Genomic DNA, 21,647 nt, shown 5'->3' with positions numbered 1-21,647 from the left:
TAAGAGAGGAGGGGAGAAAGGGGGGAGAGGGGGGGGAGGAGAGGAAGGGGGGGAGGGGGGGGGGAAGAGGAAGGGGCGAGGAGGGGGTGGAGGAGAGGGTGGCTGGAGGGGAGGTAGTGGGGAGGGGCAGCAGCAGAATTAAGTTTTATATGTTTTATTGCACTAGTAATGCACTGGGATGTGGTGATAGGCTATAATCTTGTTTGACCCTTGGGAGACTAGCATGCCCCTCCCAAGCACCTAAATAATGAGCACTGCAACACTGGGTATAGGAGCCTGAAAACTGGAACGTCCAGGTTCAGGAGTAGCATTTTCCCAACAAACATCAGGCTATTAAACACTACCACCTCCAAATAAGTTCTGAACTATGTAGACTTGACGCCATTGATTTTGTGTTCGCTCTATTATTGTGTTTTTTTTAATAAACTGACTTTTTAATTGTTCATTATGGTGTTTAAAGAGTACTTTGTTTATATATATGTTGTGCCACTGCAAGTGAGAATGTAATTGTTCTGTTTTGGGACATATGACAATAAGACACTTGACAAGAGGGACTTGACAGGGCCCCACAGAAACCAAAGCTGCCATATATGTATAGAGCCGCAGCAGATGGGCACGGTGTTCAATGAATATTTCTCCTCTCTGTTTACCATGGAGAAAACATGAATGTTAGGGAAATTGGGGGCAGTTAATGAAGATATCGCAAGGACAGTCTGTCTTCCTATCAAAGAGGTACTGTTAATTCTGGCCAAATTGGAGATGCCAGGACACTAAAATTAAGTAAAGGCTTCTGGGCTGCTAGGCCATTTGGTCAATTTAAATGTGCCTTTTGCAGAAATGGGACAAACTGCAGAATGGTGCCAGCTTGTCTAGTGCCCAGATAAGAGTTGCAGGGAAAGAAGGGAACATTTGCAGATTCTTACAATTGGGTGTAAATTGCATGAAACGGATTGGGTGAATGCAAACCAGACATACACATTGTACATATTGTTGCAAAGCTTTACTTTGCGAGATGTTGATTGGGCTAAGTGTTGAGCCTTGTCTGGGTTTCTTGAATATCTGGGCAAATGTTGCAATGTCAGATTCAGATTCTGATTCAGATTCAATTTTAATTGTCATTGTCAGTGTACAGTACAGAGACAACGAAATGCATTTAGCATCTCCCTGGAAGAGCGACATAGCAAACGATTTGAATAAATAATAATAAGTGGGGGGGGGGGGGGTGGTGATTGGCAGTCACCAAGGTACGTTGTTGAGTAGAGTGACAGCCGCCGGAAAGAAGCTGTTCCTCGACCTGCTGGTTCGCAACAACGGAGAGACCTGTAGCGCCTCCCGGATGGTAGGAGGGTAAACAGTCCATGGTTGGGGTGAGAGCAGTCCTTGGCGATGCTGAGCGCCCTCCGCAGAGACAGCGCTTGCTTTGGACAGAACTCAATGGCGGGAGCGAGGAACCCGGTGATGCGTTGGGCAATTTTCACACACCCTCTGCAATGTCTTCCGGTCGGAGACAGAGCAGTTGCCATACCATACTGTGATGCAGTTGGTAAGGATGCTCTCGATGGTGCAGCGGTAGAAGTTCACCAGGATCTGAGGAGACAGATGGACCTTCTTCAGTCTCCTCAGGAAGAAGAGACGCTGATGAGCCTTCTTGATCAGAGTAAAGGTATTGTGGATCCAAGAGAGGTCATCGGAGATGTTGACTCCCAGGAACCTGAAGCTAGAAAAACGTTCCACCTCCGTCCCGTTAATGTGGATGGGGGTTTGCGTGCCGCCTCTGGACTTCCTGAAGTCTACAATGAGCTCCTTGGTCTTGATTCCTTCCAGAAGCTCCGTTTGAATACATTGTATTAGTTACTGTATTATTGCGTTAGGGAAATGTCTATCATGTACTGTGTTAATCTATATCTGTTATTGGACTGTAAAGAGACCATCCCCATATAGTTGGGCCCCTCAATGTTCGGGGATCTATAAAAGGTCGCTCCCACGAAGTCCTGTGTCGATCTTCTGGGAGAACGCTTGGGACTGCGTGACCTTTTGGAGTGTCTCTGCTTACACGAGGCTAGGAGGGCTTGGCCAAGCAGATACAAGGATCAAACCCACATAGGTTAGGTATAGTAGTGGAGAACTGTTATGTTCCAAAATAAAGTTTAGATGCACAAGTGCTCGACTCAATATTTTATTTACTGAAACTAGACTGGGGGGGGGGAGCTTACAATTACTTATTTACAGTACTTAGGGTGTATGAAGTAGATAGATCTGCTGTACCTGATATGTTACATCCAAGGATGTTGTGGAAAGCTAGGAAAGAAATTGCAGGAACCCTGGATGTGATATATGAATCGCTGTCAGATATCAGTGAGGTGACGGACTTGACTAATATGCCTCTATTTAAAAAGGGCTGCAAGGAAAAGTCTGGGAAGTGACTAATGAGCCTTCCAATTGTGGTAGGTAAGGTACTGGTGTGGATTTTTGAGGGATAAGATATATATGCATTTGGATGGACAGGGTTTGATTAGGGAGAGTCAGCATAGTTGTACATGGGAGATCGTGTCTTAAGAGTTTTATTAAGGTTTTTGAAAAGGAAAATGCCTATGTGGACCTCAGCAAGGCCTATGATAAGGTTCTGCATGGTAGGCTACTCTGAAAGGTTAGATTGCTTGGGATCCAGGGAGAGGTAGCAAACTGGATACATAATTGGCGTCATGGAAGGAAGCAGAGGGTGGTGGTGGAAGGGTGATTTTTGGTCTCGAGGCTTGTGCCCATTGCTGTCTGGTTTTTATCCACAATTTGGATGAGAATGTACAAAAGTAAGTTTGCAGATGACACTAAAGTGGGTGTATCATAGATAGCGAACATGGCTATCAAATAATACAGCAGGCTCTTGATAGCTGGGCAAGTAGGCTGAGGAATGGCTAATGGATTTTAATGCAGATAAGTGCGAGGTGTTGGATTCTGGGAAGTCAAACCAATGCAGGACATTTACAGTGAACAGAGGACCCTGTGGAGTGTTATAGAGCAAACGGATCTTGGAGAACAGGTAGACACAAAATGCTGGAGTAACTCAGTGGGACAGGCAGCATCTCTGGAGAGACGGAATGGGTGATGTTTCGGGTCGAGACCTTCTTCAGACTGATATAAACATAGAAACTAGGTGTAGGAGTAGGCCATTCAGCCCTTCGAACCTGCGCCGCCATTCAATATGATCATGGCTGATCATCCAACTCAGTATCCTGTACCTGCCTTCTCTCCATACCCCCTGATCCCTTTAGCCACAAGGGCCACACCTAACTCCCTCTTAAATATAGCCAATGAACTGGCCTCAACTACCTTCTGTTGCAGAGAATTCCAGAGATTCACCACTCTCTGTGTGAAAAATATTTTTCTCATCTCGGTCCTAAAGGATTTCCCCTTATCCTTAAACTGTAACCCCTTGTCCTGGACTTCCCCAACATCGGGAACAATCTTCCTGCATCTAGCCTGTCCAACCCCTTAACAATTTTGTAAGTTTCTATAAGATCTCCTCTCAATCTTCTAAATTCTAGCGAGTACAAGCCGAGTCTATCCAGTATTTCTTCATATGAAAGTCCTGAATCCCAGGAATCAGTCTGGTGAGCCTTCTCTGTACTCCCTCTATGGCAAGAATGTCTTTCCTCAGATTTGGAGACCAAAAGATGTCAGGAGAGTGAGCGGGCCAGAGATAGTATGTAGTTGGACAGTAAGACCAGTGGGAGAACTTGGAAGGGGGAGGGGATGGAGAGAGAGGGAAAGCAAGGGCTATTAAAAGTTAGAGAAGTTAATGTTCATACCGCTGGAGTGTAAGCTACCCAACGGAAAGATGAGATGCTGTCCCTCCAATTTGCGCTGGGCCTCACTCTGACAATGGAGAAGGCCCAGGACAGAAAGGTCAGATTAGGAATGGGAGGGGGATTTAGTGCTGAGCAACCAGGAGATCGGGTAGGAGTACAGGTACATAGTTCCCAGAAAGTGACATCAAGGTAGATAAGGTGGTCAAGAAGGCCTTTGGTACATTGGCCTTCATCTGCCATGGTATTGAGTATAGAATTTGGTTGTTATGTTACAATTGTACAAGTCTGGTTGAGGCTACACTTGGAGTACTGTATTCAGTTTTGGTCACCCTGTTGTGGGAAGGATCATTAAGCTGGAAAGAGAGAGGAGATTCACGAGGATTTGCCAGGATATGAGGGGCTGGGCTATATGGAGAGGTTAGTCAGGCTAGGACTTTATTCCTTGCCATGCAGGAAGAGGGAGGTTCTACTATGGTTTATAAAATCATGAGGGGAATAGATAGGGTGAATGCACAAAGTATTTTACCTAGGGCAGGGATCAAAAACAAGAGGACATGTATTTAATGTGAGAAGGGAAAGATTTAACAGGAAGCTGAGGGGCAACTTTTTCTTACAGAGGGTTGTGTGTATATGGAATGAGCTGCCAGAGGAGGTGGTTGAGGCAAATACTATAACAGCATTTAAAAGACTCTCGGGCAAGTACATGGATAGGTATAGAGGGATATGGGCCAAACAGGACTAGCAAATAGGACAAGCTTAAATGTGACATGTTGATCGGCATAGATGATTTGGACTGCAGGGCCTGTTTCCGTGTGTATGATTCTAACTACAAGCTTGCGCCTGGAATCCACCAAATATTTCAGGGTAGATTTACTTAAAGCCTAACAAAAGCCTGGGGCTATGGTAAAGCAAAAAGCAGTAGATTTTATGCAAGATTACATTGTTATTTGAAACTAATAAAAACTTCAATGGATTCTCGCCATATGATGTCACTTAAGGTAGTGCCAACATTACCGCTTCCCAAAATTAGGATTATAAGAATAATTTTTGGTTCTGCAACTACTACAAGGCAACGCCTATCTTGCAAGAGGGAACGTTAGTTAACATTTCAAGTAAAATCCATCTGAAATATTAGCCCCATTTCTCTCTCACCACCAAAGTGTTCCAAAATGTTCATAGAATGGTTAAAGCACAGAAGGTGATCGACCATTCAGTTCAATGTGTCGGGGCCAGCTTTTGACCAGAGCAACACAGTAGCATCATTCAGCCATTTCTTCATTGTCTTGCAAACTTTACATCGCTGTTTATTTATCTGCCTCTACAACACCTGCAGGCAGTGGATTCCAGATTTCAACCACACGCTACATAAAAATGTTTTCCATCATGTTACTCTTACTTCTCTCCGCTTTTAGTTTGCACCTCTGACCACTAATCTCTAGTCCTCACCCACCCCTCCTCCACAATGAAATGGAACAACCTATTACTATTCAGTCTGAACAGATCCCTCATAATTTTATATACTTATCAAATTTCCTCTATGTCCAAGAAAGTAGTTCCATCTTCTATATTCTTGTTTCTGATATCAGGCGCCATTCACAAAAATCTTTTGACTCTCTTGAATACCCTCATTTACCACATGTACTGAGTATAGAAGTTGGGATGTAATGTTAAAATTGTACAAGGCATTGGTGAGGCCAATTCTGGAGTATGGTGTACAATTTTGGTCGCCTAATTATAGGAAGGATGTCAACAAAATAGAGAGAGTACAGAGGAGATTTACTAGAATGTTGCCTGGGTTTCAGCAACTAAGTTACAGAGAAAGGTTGAACAAGTTAGAGCTTTATTCTTTGGAGCGCAGAAGGTTAAGGGGGGACTTGATAGAGGTTTTTAAAATGATGAGAGGGATAGACAGAGTTGACGTGGAAAAGCTTTTCCCACTGAGCGTAGGGAAGATTCAAACAAGGGGACATGACATGAGAATTAAGGGACTGAAGTTTAGGGGTAACATGAGGGGGAACTTCTTTACTCAGAGAGTGGTAGCTGTGTGGAATGAGCTTCCAGTGAAGGTGGTGGAGGCAGGTTTGTTTTTATCATTTAAAAATAAATTGGATAGTTATATGGATGGGAAGGGAATGGAGGGTTAAGGTCTGAGCGCAGGTATATGGGACTAGGGGAGATTATGTGTTCGGCACGGACTAGAAGGGTCGAGATGGCCTTTTTCCGTGCTGTAATTGTTATATGGTTATGTAATGTAGTGACCAGAACAGAACAGCTGAGGCCAGAGCAATATTTTTATACAGGTCCCAATGATCTTAATGCCTCTATTAATAAAGCCCAAAGTTCTGTATATTCTATGAACTATTTTTTCAACCTACCCTGCCACTTTCAATGATTTGTGCACCTATACCTCAGGTTTCAATGCCCCTGCACCCCATTTGGAACAGTGTCCTTTGTATAGATTCTTATTTTACCTTAACAAGTACATCACGGCACGTTTCTCTGCGTTAAACTTGATCTGCCATGCACCCGCCCATTCATCAGCCTGTTTATATCATGTTACAGTCTATCAATATCTTCTTTGCAGTTAACACGTTTTATGGTATCTTAAAAGTCAGAAATTGTGGCTTGAATTCCTATAGATGGGGCATTACAATAAAAGACCTATCACCATTACCATTGTCAAATTTGTATCCTTCATATCAATGGTCATTTCATGCCAAGTGATTCAGCTTTGCTGTTGTTTGTCAAGTCCAATGATAGCATTTTAAAACTTTTTATTCAGGTACAGTGGTTTCATGGTATCAAACTGAAGCATTCTAAGACAGTAGACAATAGGTTCAGGAGTAGGCCATTTGGCCCTTCACGCCAGCACCGCCATTCAATGTGATCATGGCTGATCATCCCTAATCAGTACCTCGTTCCTGTCTTCTCCCCATATCCCCTGACTCCGCTATCTTTAAGAGCCCTATCTAGCTCTCTCTTGAACGCATCCAGGCAGAGAATTCCGCAGACTCACGAATCTCTGTGTGAAAAAGTGTTTCATCATCTCCCTTCTAAATGGCTTACCCCTTATTCTTAAACTGTGGCCCCTGGTTCTGGACTCCCACAACATCGGGAACATGTTTCCTGCTCCAGCATGTCCGAACCCTTAATAATCTTATATGTTTCAATAAGATTCCTTCTCATCCTTCGAAATTCCAGAGTATAGATGCCCAGCTGTTCCTTTCTCTCAGCATATGACAGTCGCGTCATCCCAAGACTTAACCTTGTGAACCTACGCTGCACTCCCTCAATAGCAAGAATGTCCTTCCTCAAATTTGGAGACCAAAACTGCACAAAATACTCTGGGTGTGTCTCACTAGGGCTCTGTACAACTGCAGAAGGACCTCTTTGCTCCTATACTGAACTCCTCTTGTTATGAAGGCCAACATGCCATTCGCTTTCTTCACTGCCTGCTTTAGTTGTCTTCTGTTGCTCTTTAAATGTTACCCAATCCTCTGGTTCCCACTTATCTTTGCTATGTCCACCATGTCCACAGACTAAAAGATCTGAGGATCACAGAGCAGACTGCAGAATAGAGCTGAAAACAGGCTTCTTTATTTATAGAAGATTATGCAATCAATCTTTGTGGTGCATCTTACTGATTCAAAACCAGTCACCGTGTTGTGTCTGAAGAAGGTCTCGACCCCGAAACGTCACCCATTCCTTCTCTCCAGAGAAGCTGCCTGTCATGCTGAGTCACTCCAGCATTTAGTGTCCAGTGTGCTCTTCCTTATTGGTCCTGATTCCAGGGGGGCGATTGGCATTACCTCATCACCTTTGTCCTCAGAAGGGGTTGTTATTCACAATTCTGTCTATGTTTTTAACACTTATAACCTTACATTTGCAGGCTGTTCTTTGTCTCCGTACCACTTCAGATTGTTCTTTTCAACGAGTCAGTAATTTCTAACAAATTCACCCCAGCAATTTTCTACAAACCCCATCAATTGTCTGGAAAACCCTACATTTGCTTTTTATGTGGTATTTCGTCAAAGCTTCTGGAAGCCATTGTGTACCAGACTGCTGTGATTAATTTAATCAACTCCATCTGCCACCTCATCAAAACATTCTATCAAATTGGTTAAATGTAATTTGTTGGCCATTTGTGGTCATTTAAATTGCAATTACGTCTATTATCAATTGTGCAACGATTTTCTACGAAACAATGTGACATACAGCTTTTAAAAGTTTTAGCTAGCAGTTACAAAATAAAAAAACACAGAATTTTTAAAAATCCTGCAGAAAAGAAATCTTTGGCATTGCGAGTTTGAAACACTCAAACCCATAACCTTCCTTACCGCATTGACTATATTAATAATGTGATATTCTATAATGTGAGGTTTCTTGCGGGGTACTGTGACTCTGCCCGGCTCAGCCTGTGGACTCAGGAGCTGCAGACTCCGGCAGCGGGAGGCGGCTGATCAGGAGGTCCGGGCCGCTGAGGAGGAGGATGCTCACCGTCGGGGTTCGGCGTCGGCGTTCCACCAGCCTGGCGTGAGGGCCTGAACATCGGGCCAACCGGGGCGGCGACTGCGGGTGCTCGGAAGGCCCCGACCACGGATGAACACGGAGGGGAGGCTGGCTGGACTATGGTGCCATCCTCACCTTGGTGCCATTTATGTTAACCATATAACCATATAACAATTACAGCACGGAAACAGGCCATCTCGGCCCTACGAGTCCGTGCCGAACAAATGTTTTTTCCCCTTAGTCCCACCTGCCTGCACTCATACCATAACCCTCCATTCCCTTCTCATCCATATGCCTATCCAATTTATTTTTAAATGATACCAATGAACCTGCCTCCACCACTTCCACTGGAAGCTCATTCCACACCGCTACCACTCTCTGAGTAAAGAAGTTCCCCCTCATATTACCCCTAAACTTCTGTCCCTTTAATTCTGAAGTCATGTCCTCTTGTTGGCATCTACCCTAATCTCAAAGAGAAAAGCTTGTCCACATCAACTCTGTCTATCCCTCTCATCATTGTTATGTTGTGTCGTGGACTTTCTGTGTTTGTGCTTTTTTTTAAAAATTCAATTTCAATTTTATTTTTAATATGTTTTATTATTTATTTATTATTTATTTATTTTTTGGTGATTTTTTTCATGATACTGCCTGTAAGGGAAATTCATTTCGTTGTCTCAAATTGAGACAATGACAATAAATTTGAATACAATACAATACAATTCTTCGGTACGCAACTGTGCCATTATAGCAGAACTATCTATACTATTTGTATGCCTATAGAACACTTGACGTTCCCATATATGTTGACAGTTGATCTTTGTACAGAGTCTCTTATTGCCTCTCGTTTTAATTTTCATGTCCCTAATTCTTTTGTGTTGACATTGGCTCTTGTTGGTATTTACAATGTCATACACATTAATTTTTTGGTTTATCTTGCTCTGTATCTCTTTCCTCATCCTGGGAGCACTTGATTTGTTTCTTTTCCTTTGTCCCTCAGGGAATGTGCTGCATCAGAACTTGAACAATGCTTTCCATAAAAGGTAATCTATGTTCTGTTATCTGTCAGTGTTAGGTTCCAATTTAGCTAGACTGGCTCCATTCTCATTCCATGAAACAGGTTTCCTCCAATTAAATATTATTAATTTGGATCACCCCAACTCTTTTCGACAGTTAACATAAGTCTTATAATGTTATGTTCACTATTTCCTAAATGTTCTCCTACCTAAACATGGTGTACTTGATCACCTCAATGGTAACACTCTAATCCAAAACATCACCCTTTCCCCTTGAAACATATTATTCTGGAATATTATGGTGGACCCATTTTATAAAAAATCTTTACCCTCTCTGCCCTTAACCCTATTACTATCCCAGGCATAGAAGACTACAGATCAAATGTGGGTCCATGGGACTAATATAGACAATGGCCAGCATGGACATGGTGGGCTGAAATACCCGTTTCTGTGCTGTGTAACATCCTGAAGGATTACATTGGGATAATTAAAGTTTCCCATTGTGACTGCCCTATTGTTTTTGCACTTTTATGTAATCTGCCTGCATATTTGCACCTCTATCCCTTCCACTCATATTTTAAGATTTCTAGTACTTTTATATTAATATGCCTTCTCTACCACAGCTGTTATTTGCCAGAGCACTGCATTTGGCAGTTGGTTCTCCATTCTCACCAATTTTAAATAATGCATTGCTCCAGAAATCAGATTTTTTTCATTTGTTTCAGAATCAGAAACAGTGGGCAAAATCCGATAATACACAGTACTATCCGTATCTGGAAACAGTTGAAATTCAGTCTTAAATTGAGAAACATGTCTGTCCTTCTTCCTATTGCAAACAATCCCTCGTTTAAACCGTCTACTTTAAATATGGTGTTTGTTCAATGGAAAAACCTAGGAATTAATACTGTGGGGGACCTCTTAAAGAAGGGGACTCTCTTTTCTTTTCAAGAACTACAGGAGAAATATCACTTGAACGCAAACAATTTTTTTAAGATACCTTCAAATCCGAGATTATGTGAAAACATATACACAAGACTGTCCTTTTATGGGTCCATATATATGAGACGATTGTTTGAATAGACATGCCGATACAAGTTGATATCTTACATTTATAACACTCTCTTAAATATTGATACCCCACCTTCTGAGATTTATAGGCGAGCATGGGAGGACGAGTTGGGTTTACCCATTTCAAAATATATATGGGAGGAAAGCCTACTATACATACATTACTGTTCTTTAAATGTCAGGCATTGCCTGATACAATTCAAAATACGGCATAGGTTATACTACTCAAAGACCAAATTGAATAAGATTTTCCCAACTGTCTCCCCTCTCTGTGATAAATGTCACCTCCAAGAAGCTACCCTAACACAATCCTTTGTATCCTGTTTAAAATTACAACATTTCTGGATGGGAATATTCAATACCATTTCTAAAACACTCAAAATTCAATTGGAGTCAGATTCAAAATTAATAATATTAGGAATGTCAGAGGGCTGCTCTAAGTTAATGATATTCCGAAAGTTAAGAAGGATGAGAGGGCATCTCATTGAAACATATAAGATTGTTAAGGGTTTGGACACGCAAGAGGCAGGAAACGTGTTCCCGATGTTGGGGGAGTCCAGAACCAGGGGCCACAGTTTAAGAATAAGGAGTGAGCCATTTCGAACGGAGACGAGGAAACACTTTTTCTCACAGAGAGTGGCGAGTGTGTGGAATTCTCTGCCTCGGAGGGCGGTGGAGGCAGGTTCTCTGGATGCTTTCAAGAGAGCTAGATAGGGCTCTTAAAAGTCAGGGGATATGGGGAGAAGGCAGGTATTGATTGGGGATGATCAGCCATTTGAAATTGTTACACAAAGGTCGGGTGAGAGAGGGGGTAGAGGGGGGAGAGAGAAAGAGGGAGAGAGGGGGGGGGGTGGGGGAGGAGAGGGGGGGAGAGAGAAGGAAGGGAGCGGGGCGGGCGGCCCACGGCGGCAGGCTGCTGGGTGACGTCACTCCCAGCATGTGGATCACAGCGTGCAAACCAATTGTGATGTCAGCCAAAGCCATCTGGTTTTATTATCTAAGTTACTTCAGATTTTTGAACATTTTGATCAATAATTCGAGAAATAATACATGAATTTTTCAGATAAGGCAATTTTGGACTCCAAGGGATAAATCTCTATCGAAATATGTCAACATTTTACCGTTACCGCGTCGTTTTTTTAGAGAAGATGTGATCACACATAAACAAATAAATAAGTAAATACACATCCAAGATCGGAGTTTTATAGTTATAAGGAAGGATGTCATCAAATAGTTAAAATAGTTAAAAGTGTATGGATTAACCAATTGGCTCATGGTCAATTAATCATAACTATACTGAGTGATTACATGCTATAATTAAAAGCACATTTTCATTACCATGACAATACAACGTTCCATCGCATGGTTGCACCGTTCCTAAGAGAATAATAGGTATAACATTTAATGAGCCATCTCTCTTAGTCCTATAGTCATTAAGATTCTATCGTCAAATCTTTTACTGCACCTCATTCAGTCCATCAATGGAGAGCTCACATTTACATTCAAATGACAATTTATGTTGTAATAAAGGAAGCATTGTAATCAATTTGCACACAGCAAGCCTCCACTAAACAGCATTGTGATGATGACTACACAATTTGCTTTGGCAATGCTGGTTGAAGGATAGTTATTTGGTCCGAATTGGGAAATACCGAGTGTAGCAGCAGATTTTTATATCGTTCAAGAGATTACTCCCTCTAGCAACTAAATAGACTACATGATTAAGGAGAATGTCGTAATACGCATGTGAGCTCTCCGTGAGACCTTCAGATCTTCTTCACAGCCAAATCTTCATAACAAAGTCTTATGATTAATAGTTTCTTTATTGTTGAAGAAAAACAATAAGGTGCATCCAACCCTATACTCCAACTCATACTAGGTATGTTGCAAAACGTACCTGAAGCGTCGCTGAAAATCTGTCCCAGCCCGTGTGCGTGATTTTGGCGCCGTTTAGAGGGGGCGGGTTTAAAACGCGATTTCCCCTAGGCTGTTCAAATCGAGGATGTTCAGCCTAGTTAATTATTAACGAAAAATCGCTGGAAGATTCCGTCGCTTTAGCTATTATTACTTTTAAGGGCTTTATCTAATTGTTATAGTAGTTTAAAAATTAACCTCTAAACCGCGACCGCCGGCAACCGGCCGGATCTCATACAGGGGACAACAGAAGGTAGGCTGTTTATTTTTACATTAAAAAGGGCTTCTTAAGATCCCTTTATACAAAGTTTAATGTTGCGAGTAGCTAATTTGGGCCCCATTATATCCCGCAGTATTTTTCTGGGCATTTGGGGGCACAAATCTACCGCAATGTGAACGTTCTAAACCAGCGCGTTCACAGGATCCCACTAGAAAGCTGATTTAAATGGACTTTAATTTACAGCAATTGAACACTAAATTCCTTCCATTTGGCCTATAAATTAATGTCAATGAGATTTAAAAATCATGTTTTATTGCGAATTATTTGTGAATATTATTTGGACAATTAGGCTATTTAAAAATGTTAATCTATTCTTAAGAAATGGATAGATGTTTAGATCTAGTAATTGAAGTTTGAAATTAGCTCCAATTGGGTAACTAACTAATTATATGCTTTAATTTCAGGTCATCCAAGTAAGATTATTTTATATTTGTTTCAGAATGCTTCAATCTAAGATAACTGAAAATTTCATTCAGTTCTCTTAATTTTTAAGAAAGTTATGGGCTTTTGACTGTCCACGATCACAGCTTTTTTGTTATGTCCATAGAAAATCAATAGGGAACAAGATGCTAATTTCCGAGTATGAAGATGGCCATAACTTTTTAAATACTTGAGATATGAAAGTGAATTAGATGTCAAATTAAACTTATTGTTATGCTTTATCTGATGGGATAAATTGCAGACTTGATTTTTAAAATCTCAAAATTTTGTAACATTGCTACTCATACACTTTAATCTTCATCGAACTCCAACATATCGCTTTAAAGGTTAGAAAACTCCTCGTGTCTCCGTTACACTTTGTATTGCCTTCCCCATCAAGTCCAAAACTAAACTAAAAACTAAGCTTCTGCGCAAGAAATGCAGCTCCAAGCATGCCCTAGAATACGTCATCAATCCTGCCCACATAACGGGCAGTATAAAATTTAAAGACACAAGCCATAATTAATGACACGCCAAATAGCCACCACATACCGGCCCTAATTGTTCCGAGTATATAACGAGGCAATTATAAATAAACATCAAAAAAATAGCCATGAAGGCTAGATCAAAAGCAAAAAGTCAGGAAATTGAATCCCGTGACTCCCCATCAGGGAATTGAACCCCGGTCTCTCGCGTGACAGGCGGGGACACTAACCACTATACTAACGAAAAAATAGTGCCCTATATATCCGCAATCAGAATTCTTCATCGACCCTTCCATCTTCACTTTCACCTTCTAGAAGCAAGCATAACTTGATTATTAATCTTATTAAAACACTGGTTTTAGTTTAAAGTCATACCGTGCGCACCAAACCCTTAAAATCAGGCATGATACCCAGTATATAGTCCAAAACATAACAGTCCAAAGCTTTGATAGCATAAAATGTCTTCGTCCATGTCCATGGCCGTCCGAAGGGGGGGTGCGTTGGGTGCGACCGCACCCCCCTTTTTTTCCCTTAAGAAAAAAGTCACCAAAAAAAAATCGTTTCCACTTTGGAAATGGCCAGTTCTCTGTTCTCTCGTCCCCGGGCGGGAGTGGCTGAATCTGAACCCAACGGCTGTAACCCCAACACCAGTCGCCACTGCGGCGGAGCCCGCTCCCCTCGCCTCCCCCCCTGCCACCGGTGCCCAAGCCATCTTCCCCCCACACCACCCCCGCTGACCACCCGCTGGGCGCCACGCCACCCCCGCTGGGCTCACGCCACCCCCGCTGGGCTCACGCCACCCCCGCTGAGCCCACGCCACCCAGCTGACCTCTGCTGGGTCCACGCCACCCCCGCTGAGCCCACGCCATCCATGCTGACACCTGCTGGGTCCACGCCCCCCTCGCTGACCCCCGTTGGGTCCACGCCACCCCCGCTGGGCTCACGCGCTGACCCCCGCTGGGTCCACGCCACCCCCACCAACACCAGCTGGGTCCCCGCCACCTCCACGGGGCCCGCGCCACCTTCATCTTCGCCTCCCCCCCACGAAAGAGGGGGGAGGGGAGAGGGGGAGAAAGAGAGAGGGGAAGGGAGAGGAGACGGAAAGGGGGATTATCTTGAGCAAGATTGCAAAATTAAGGTAGGTTTTAAAGCTATTATATTTTCTCCTCCATATGAATAATATCAAACAATTGGAACTTTATTTTCCTTGATAACAATACTGAAAAATATGAATTCCATAGTTTGTGACATAAATACACATTTTAATGGGATTATTATACACAGATGTAACATTTCCATTTTGAGATCGGGGGGGGGGGGGGGGGGGGGGGGGGGGGGGGGGGGTGGTGGGGGCAAATATGCATCAAGCCGATATCCTAATCGATAAAGTGCTGAGAAGAGGAATCAGAGCTGCCAAGGAAAGATACTCTTGAGAAGTTGAGGTGCAAGTTCTCAGCTAGTGATTCTTCTACAGTTTGGAAGGGCATGCAAGAAATCACTATCTATAAGAGGAAAGCCCCCCGCTCTTTGGACAATCGTTAGCTGATGAACAACCTGAATGAGTTTTACTGCAGGCTTGAAAATCAGAAACATAAACCTGGTACCCCCTTCCCAACAAACACAGCCAGACCACAGTCTGCAAAGAATGGACCCTGCACCCTCTCCTTCCCATTCACCACTTCACGCCTACTTAAGGCAAGATTCCAGTATGAAAAGAATGGAACCTTTCCCACCCCACCCAACCACTTCACTGACCCGCACTCACAGTCTGAAGAAGGGTTTCGGCCCGAAACGTTGCCTATTTCCTTCGCTCCATAGATGCTGCTGCACCCGCTGAGTTTCTCCAGCTTTTCTGTGTAACCTTCGATTCTCCAGCATCTGCAGTTCCCTCTTTAACACAGCCTGACCTCAGTCTGCAAAGACTGGGCCCTTCTACACCCACTCCACTCCAATCACCACTTCACATCTATACCTTTTCTCCAGAGATGCTGCCTGACCCACTGAGTTACTCCAGCACTCTGTGACATGTCACCTATCCATGTTCTCCACAGATGCTGCCTGACTCGCTGAGTTACTCCAGCATTCAGTGAAACGTCGCCTATTCATATTCTCCACAGATGCTGCCTGACCCACTGAGTTACTCCAGCACTTTGTGACTATTTTCCCTTCACCCATCTGCCCAAGCCCACTCTCCCCCCTCCTTTCCTATGTTCCTTTCCACCCATAAACCTCTCTCTGCCTTTACATTTCACTACTTTTTCAAATCTGCTCTACTTATCTACATGCATTTTTCTTCTTCACTTTTTAGTCATAGAATGATGCAGAGTGAAAACAGGCCCTTCAGCCCAACTTGCCCACACCGACCAACATGTCCCATCTAAACTAGTCCCACTCACACGCATTTGGCCCATATCCATCTAAATCTGTCCTATCCGTGTACGTGTCCAAATGTCTCTTAAACATTAGGATAGTCTCTATCTTTACTTCCTCTGGCAGCTCGTTACGTACACCCAGCACCCTTTGTGTGAAAAAGCTACCTCAGATTCCTGTTAATTTCTGAAATATTGGTCATAAATTTGGTGCAAAAATGCTCCAAAACAAGGCTCAGAATGGATCAGAGAGCATCTAAAACCCCTTAACCGTGCCCTGGACCCCAGCATCAAGGGACTTCACTGTAACGGGTATAGCTTGGACCCAATAGCAGCACAGAATCAGGCAGGTATAATTGTTAATGAACTTTATTACAATACTGTAACACAGAGTAGTAACACAGGAATGGGTACACCGTACTCACACAGAGGCTCAGGATTGAGCGAGGGTTCCGAAGAGGGGCAGGCAGGAGACGTAGTCGGGGTAGCGGAAGGTCCAGTAACCAGGAGATCCAACACACGATGCAAACAAACCAGCGAGGGACAGACAAAAGGAGAGTCGAAGCCATGCAGGAAGTCGTGGAGCCGTTGCAGGGATACACCAAACAGCTCAGGAGAGAGGCAGACCGAAACCAGGAGGTACGGGACGAAGGCCGTGGTCGGGGACAGAAGGCTGAGGTGATATCCGGGAAGACGACAGGACGGAATGGTCAGGGGCAGGCAGGTTCGAATCCGTGTAGGCAGTCGGGAAATCGCTGGAGAGTCTTGCATGAATGTTGAGAACAATCTGGCACTGTGTGAATGGTGAGGAGAGTCTATATACCGGGTTATTAGGTGATCAGAGGCAACTGAGTGCAACAGGTGAGGAGAGTTGGGCTGATGAGAGGGGAGTGGCAGACAGGCAGGTGAGGAGAAGGAGAGACCGGTGGAAAAGTACTGGGAGATGAATTGGATGAGAATGAGGAGAGGGCAGACTGTGACAGAACCCCCCCCCCCCCCTCAAGGAACGGCTCCTGACGTCCCAAAACAAAAATAAAAACAATAAAGAAAATAAACCCAATCCCACGCAGAGTTGGGTGGGAGGAGGGGGACCGGAGGAGGGCTAATATTCGTCCGAGACATCCATGTCCGCATCCTCCTCCATGGCATCAGAGGAAAGCTCCGTCTCGTCATCACTGGGCGCCTCAGACGAAAGAGGGGACAGAGTCTCAGGAGCGGCGACCTCTCTAGGAGTGGCGGACTTGGACGGTTGGTCGGGATGACGCCGGTGAAACCCCCTGATGAGGGAGGCGTCCAGGATGTGTCGAGCAGGAACCCAGGACCTCTCCTCTGGACCGTAAACCCTCCCAATCGACCAGGTATTGGAGACCCCTCCTGCGACGGCGGGAACGCAGGAGGCGGTGCACCGTAAATGCGGGGCCACCGTCGATGAGACGAGGAGGTGGAGGAGGAGGGACTGCGGGGACCAGGGAGCTCTCCCGGACTGGCTTTACTCTGGACACGTGGAACGTAGGATGGACCCGCATGGAACGAGGCAACTTGAGCCTCACAGCCGCTGGGTTGATGACCTTCTGGATCTCAAAGGGACCGATGAACTTGGGTGCCAACTTCTTGGACTCCACCCTCAAGGGAAGGTCCCGGGTCGACAGCCACACCTTCTGGCCCGTGAGGTAGGTGGGGGCCTGGGTACGGTGACGGTTGGCAGCCGTGGCGTAACGGTCCACGGAACGGAGAAGAGCCGCCCTGGCTTGGGTCCACGTCCTGCGGCAGCGACGAATGAAGGCCTGGACGGACGGGCAGGAAACCTCTTTCTCCAGCGCCGGGAACAGTGGAGGCTGGAACCTGTAGGCACACTGGAAAGGGGAGAGCCCAGTGGCCGAGCTTGTCAGGGTGTTGTGGGCGTACTCCACCCACAACAACTGCTGGGACCAGGAGGGAGGGATGCCTGGACACCATACACCGCAGCGCCGTCTCCATCTCCTGATTCTTCCTCTCAGTTTGACCGTTGGACTGGGGATGAAATCCGGATGTCCGACTCACGGTGGCCCCCACAAGCGCGCAGAACTCCCTCCAGGACACAGAGGCAAACTGGGGTCCCTGGTCGGAGAGACCATGGAGCCTGAAGACGTGGAGTAACATGAGCTCGGCAGTTTCCTTGGCTGACGGAAGCTTGGGCAGAGGCACGAAGTGAGCCATCTTGCTAAATCTATCGACCACTGTCCGGATGGTGGTGTGACCACTGGATGGGGGCAGGCCGGTAACAAAGTCCAGGGAGATGTGGGACCATGGTCGATGGGGTACAGGCAGTGGAAGCAGATGACCCGCAGGAGCTTGGTGTGAGACCTTATTCTGGTTGCAAACAGGACAGGCGTTGACAAACTCCCGAGTGCCCTCCTCCAGCGATGCCCACCAGAACCTCCGTAGCACCATCTCCTTGGTCCGCTGAATGCCGGGATGACAGGTGAGTCGAGAACTGTAGGCCCACTGAAGGACGTCGGACTGCAGGGCAGAAACCACAAACGGGCGATCAGGAGGTCCCAGCTGGTTCTCCAAGGCATCCTTGACCTTCTCCTCCACCTCCCAGGTGAGGGAGGCAACCCTGTGCGAGGATGGGAGGATGGTCTTGGGGCCAGAGGCAGGCCAAGAACTGCCGAGAGAGGGCATCGGGCTTCACGTTGCGGGACCCAGGTCGGTAGGAGAGGGAGAAGTTGAAGCGGGTGAGGAAGAGAGACCAGCGGGCCTGACGAGAGTTGAGCCTCTTGGCTGACTGGAGGTATTCAAGGTTCTTGTGGTCAGTCCAAACCAAGAAGGGCTGCTCGGTTCCCTCCAACCAGTGATGCCATTCCTCCAACGCCAACTTAACCGCCAACAGTTCTCGGTTGCCAATGTCATAATTCCTCTCAGCAGGTGTCAGGCGTCGGGAGAAGAAGGCGCATGGATGGAGCTTCTGGTCCCCGGCAGCCCCCTGGGACAGAACAGCTCCCACCCCCACGTCGGAGGTGTCCACCTCCACCACGAACTGTCTCTCTGAGTCCGGAACTTGGAGGATGGGGGCCCATGCAAACCTTGTCTTGAGTGTCTGAAAAGCTTCGTCGGCCGCGGCAGACCACCAGAACGGAACCTTGGAGGAGGTGAGTGCCGTGAGGGGTGCGGCCACAGTACTGTAGCCACGGAAATTTTCGGTAAAAATTGGCGAACCCCAGGAACCTTTGGAGCTGCTTGCGGGAGTCATGAACAGGCCAGGTGGTGACAGCAGAGACCTTGGCGGGGTCCATCTTGATGTTCCCTTGGCCAACGATGTATCCTAGGAAGGAGACTGACGGGGAGTGAAACTCGCACTTCTCAGCTGTAACGAAGAGCGAGTTTTCCAGGAGCCGATGTAGAACTGCCTGGACGTGGTGTACGTGTTCCTCCTTGGTCCGTGAAAAGATGAGGATCTCATCAATATAGACGAACACATACTTGTTCAACATGTCTCTGAGAACGTCATTGACCAAAGCCTGAGAGATGGCCGGAGCGTTGGTGAGGCCAAAGGGCATCACCAGGTATTCGTAATGTCCCGTGGGAGTGTTGAAGGCGACCGCTCATCTCCCTCTTTGATGCGGACCAACTGGTAGGCGTTGCGTAGATCCAACTTCGAAAAGATGGTGGCCCCCTCCAGGAGCTCGAAAGCAGAGGTGATGAGTGGGAAAGGGTAGCGATTCTTCACCGTGATGCCGTTGAGCCCCCGGTAATCTATGCAGGGACGCAGAGATTTGTCCTTCTTCTCCACGAAGAAGAACCCAGCCCCAGCAGGAGACGAGGAGGGACGGATGAGACCAGCAGCCAAGGAGTCGTTTATGTATTTCTCCATGGCGCCTCTCTCAGGGGCGGACAGGGAGTAAAGGCGACCCCTAGGAGGAGCGGAACCAGGCAGGAGGTCTATGGCGCAGTCGTAGGGCCGATGAGGAGGAAGGGAGGTGGCCCTAGACTTGCTAAAAACCTCCCCAAAGTCATGGTACTCGGCTGGGACCCCCGTCAGATATGGAGCAGTACTGGAGCAGGTGGCCGGTTGAGGAGTGGAGGCTTGCTTCAGGCACACTTGGTCCAGGACAAGCTGTGACCCCTTGTCCTGGACTTCCCCAACATCGGGAACAATCTTCCTGCATCTAGCCTGTCCAACTCCTTAAGAATTTTGTAAGTTTCTATAAGATGCCCTCTCAATCTCCTAAATTTCCTAAGTTTCTATAAGATGCCCTCTCAATCTCCTACACTTCAACAACAACTCCGACCCCCGACGCATGTGGCAAGGTATCCAGGCCATCACGGACTACAGACCCTCCAACATCACCCCCACATCCAGCGACGCCTCCTTCCTTGAGGAGCTTAACCACTTCTATGGCCGCTTCGACAGGGACAATCTAGAGACAGCCATCAAGGCTGTGGTACCTGCCGATCACCAACCCCTCACACTCACCCCCTACGACGTGTACGTGGCACTGAGTAGGACTAATGCACGTAAGGCTGCTGGCCCTGACGGCATCCCCGGGCGCGTGCTCAGTGCCTGTGCTGCGCAGCTGACAGACGTCTGGACTGACATCTTCAACCTGTCACTTGCCCAAGCAGTTGTCCCCACTTGCCTTAAAGCCACCTCCATCGTGCCAGTGCCAAAACACTCCACTGCGGCAAGCCTCAACGACTTCCGCCCAGTTGCACTTACCCCCATCATCACCAAGTGCTTCGAGAGGCTGGTCCTGGCACACCTCAAAAGCTGCCTACCCCCCACACTGGATCCCTATCAGTTTGCCTACCGCAAGAACAGGAGTACGGAGGATGCCATCTCAACGGCACTTCACTCCGCCCTCTCCCACCTTGACAACAGAGACACTTATGTAAGAATGCTGTTCATCGATTACAGCTCAGCATTCAACACCATTATTCCATCAAAACTGATCACCAAACTCGGTAACCTGGGCATCGACCCCTCCCTCTGCAACTGGATACTGGACTTTCTAACCAACAGACCCCAGTCTGTGAGGTTAGACAAGCACACCTCTTCAACCCTCACCCTGAACACCGGCGTTCCTCAGGGCTGTGTGCTGAGCCCCCTCCTCTACTCCCTCTTCACCTATGACTGCACACCTGTACATGGTACTAACACCATCATCAAGTATGCAGATGATACAACGGTGATTGGCCTCATCAGCAACAATGATGAGCTGGCCTACAGGGAGGAGGTCCAGCACTTAGCAGCATGGTGCGCTGACAACAACCTGGCCCTTAACTCCAAGAAGACCAAGGAGCTCATTGTAGACTTCAGGAAGTCCAGAGGTGGCACGCACACCCCCATCCACATTAACGGGACGGAGGTGGAACGTGTTTCTAGCTTCAGGTTCCTGGGAGTCAACATCTCCGATGACCTCTCTTGGACCCACAATACCTCTACTCTGATCAAGAAGGCTCATCAGCGTCTCTTCTTCCTGAGGAGACTGAAGAATGTCCATCTGTCTCCTCAGATCCTGGTGAACTTCTACCGCTGCACCATCGAGAGCATCCTTACCAACTGCATCACAGTATGGTATGGCAACTGCTCTGTCTCCGACCGGAAGGCACTGCAGAGGGTGGTGAAAATTGCCCAACGCATCACCGGTTCCACGCTCCCCTCCATTGAGTCTGTCCAAAGCAAGCGCTGTCTGCGGAGGGCGCTCAGCATCGCCAAGGACTGCTCTCACCCCAACCATGGACTGTTTACCCTCCTACCATCCGGGAGGCGCTACAGGTCTCTCCGTTGCCGAACCAGCAGG

The 21,647-nt window shown here is 46.4% G+C and overlaps 1 protein-coding gene across 1 annotated transcript; it reads right to left on the bottom strand.

Moving 5' to 3' along the window:
* Positions 1–17,090: 17,090 nt before the first annotated feature.
* Positions 17,091–18,060, bottom strand: LOC129696070 (uncharacterized). The gene is made up of 2 exons (XM_055633478.1): positions 17,905–18,060; positions 17,091–17,786 (listed from the first exon to the last, which is right to left on the bottom strand). The coding sequence occupies exons 1-2, from the start codon at positions 18,058–18,060 to the stop codon at positions 17,091–17,093; spliced, it is 852 nt and encodes a 283-aa protein (XP_055489453.1).
* Between the last annotated feature and the right edge of the window lie 3,587 nt (positions 18,061–21,647).

This window comes from Leucoraja erinacea, chromosome 4 (genome assembly GCF_028641065.1).
Source record: "Leucoraja erinacea ecotype New England chromosome 4, Leri_hhj_1, whole genome shotgun sequence".
Lineage (NCBI taxonomy): Eukaryota > Metazoa > Chordata > Chondrichthyes > Rajiformes > Rajidae > Leucoraja > Leucoraja erinaceus.
This window is presented reverse-complemented; position numbering and strand designations above follow the sequence as displayed.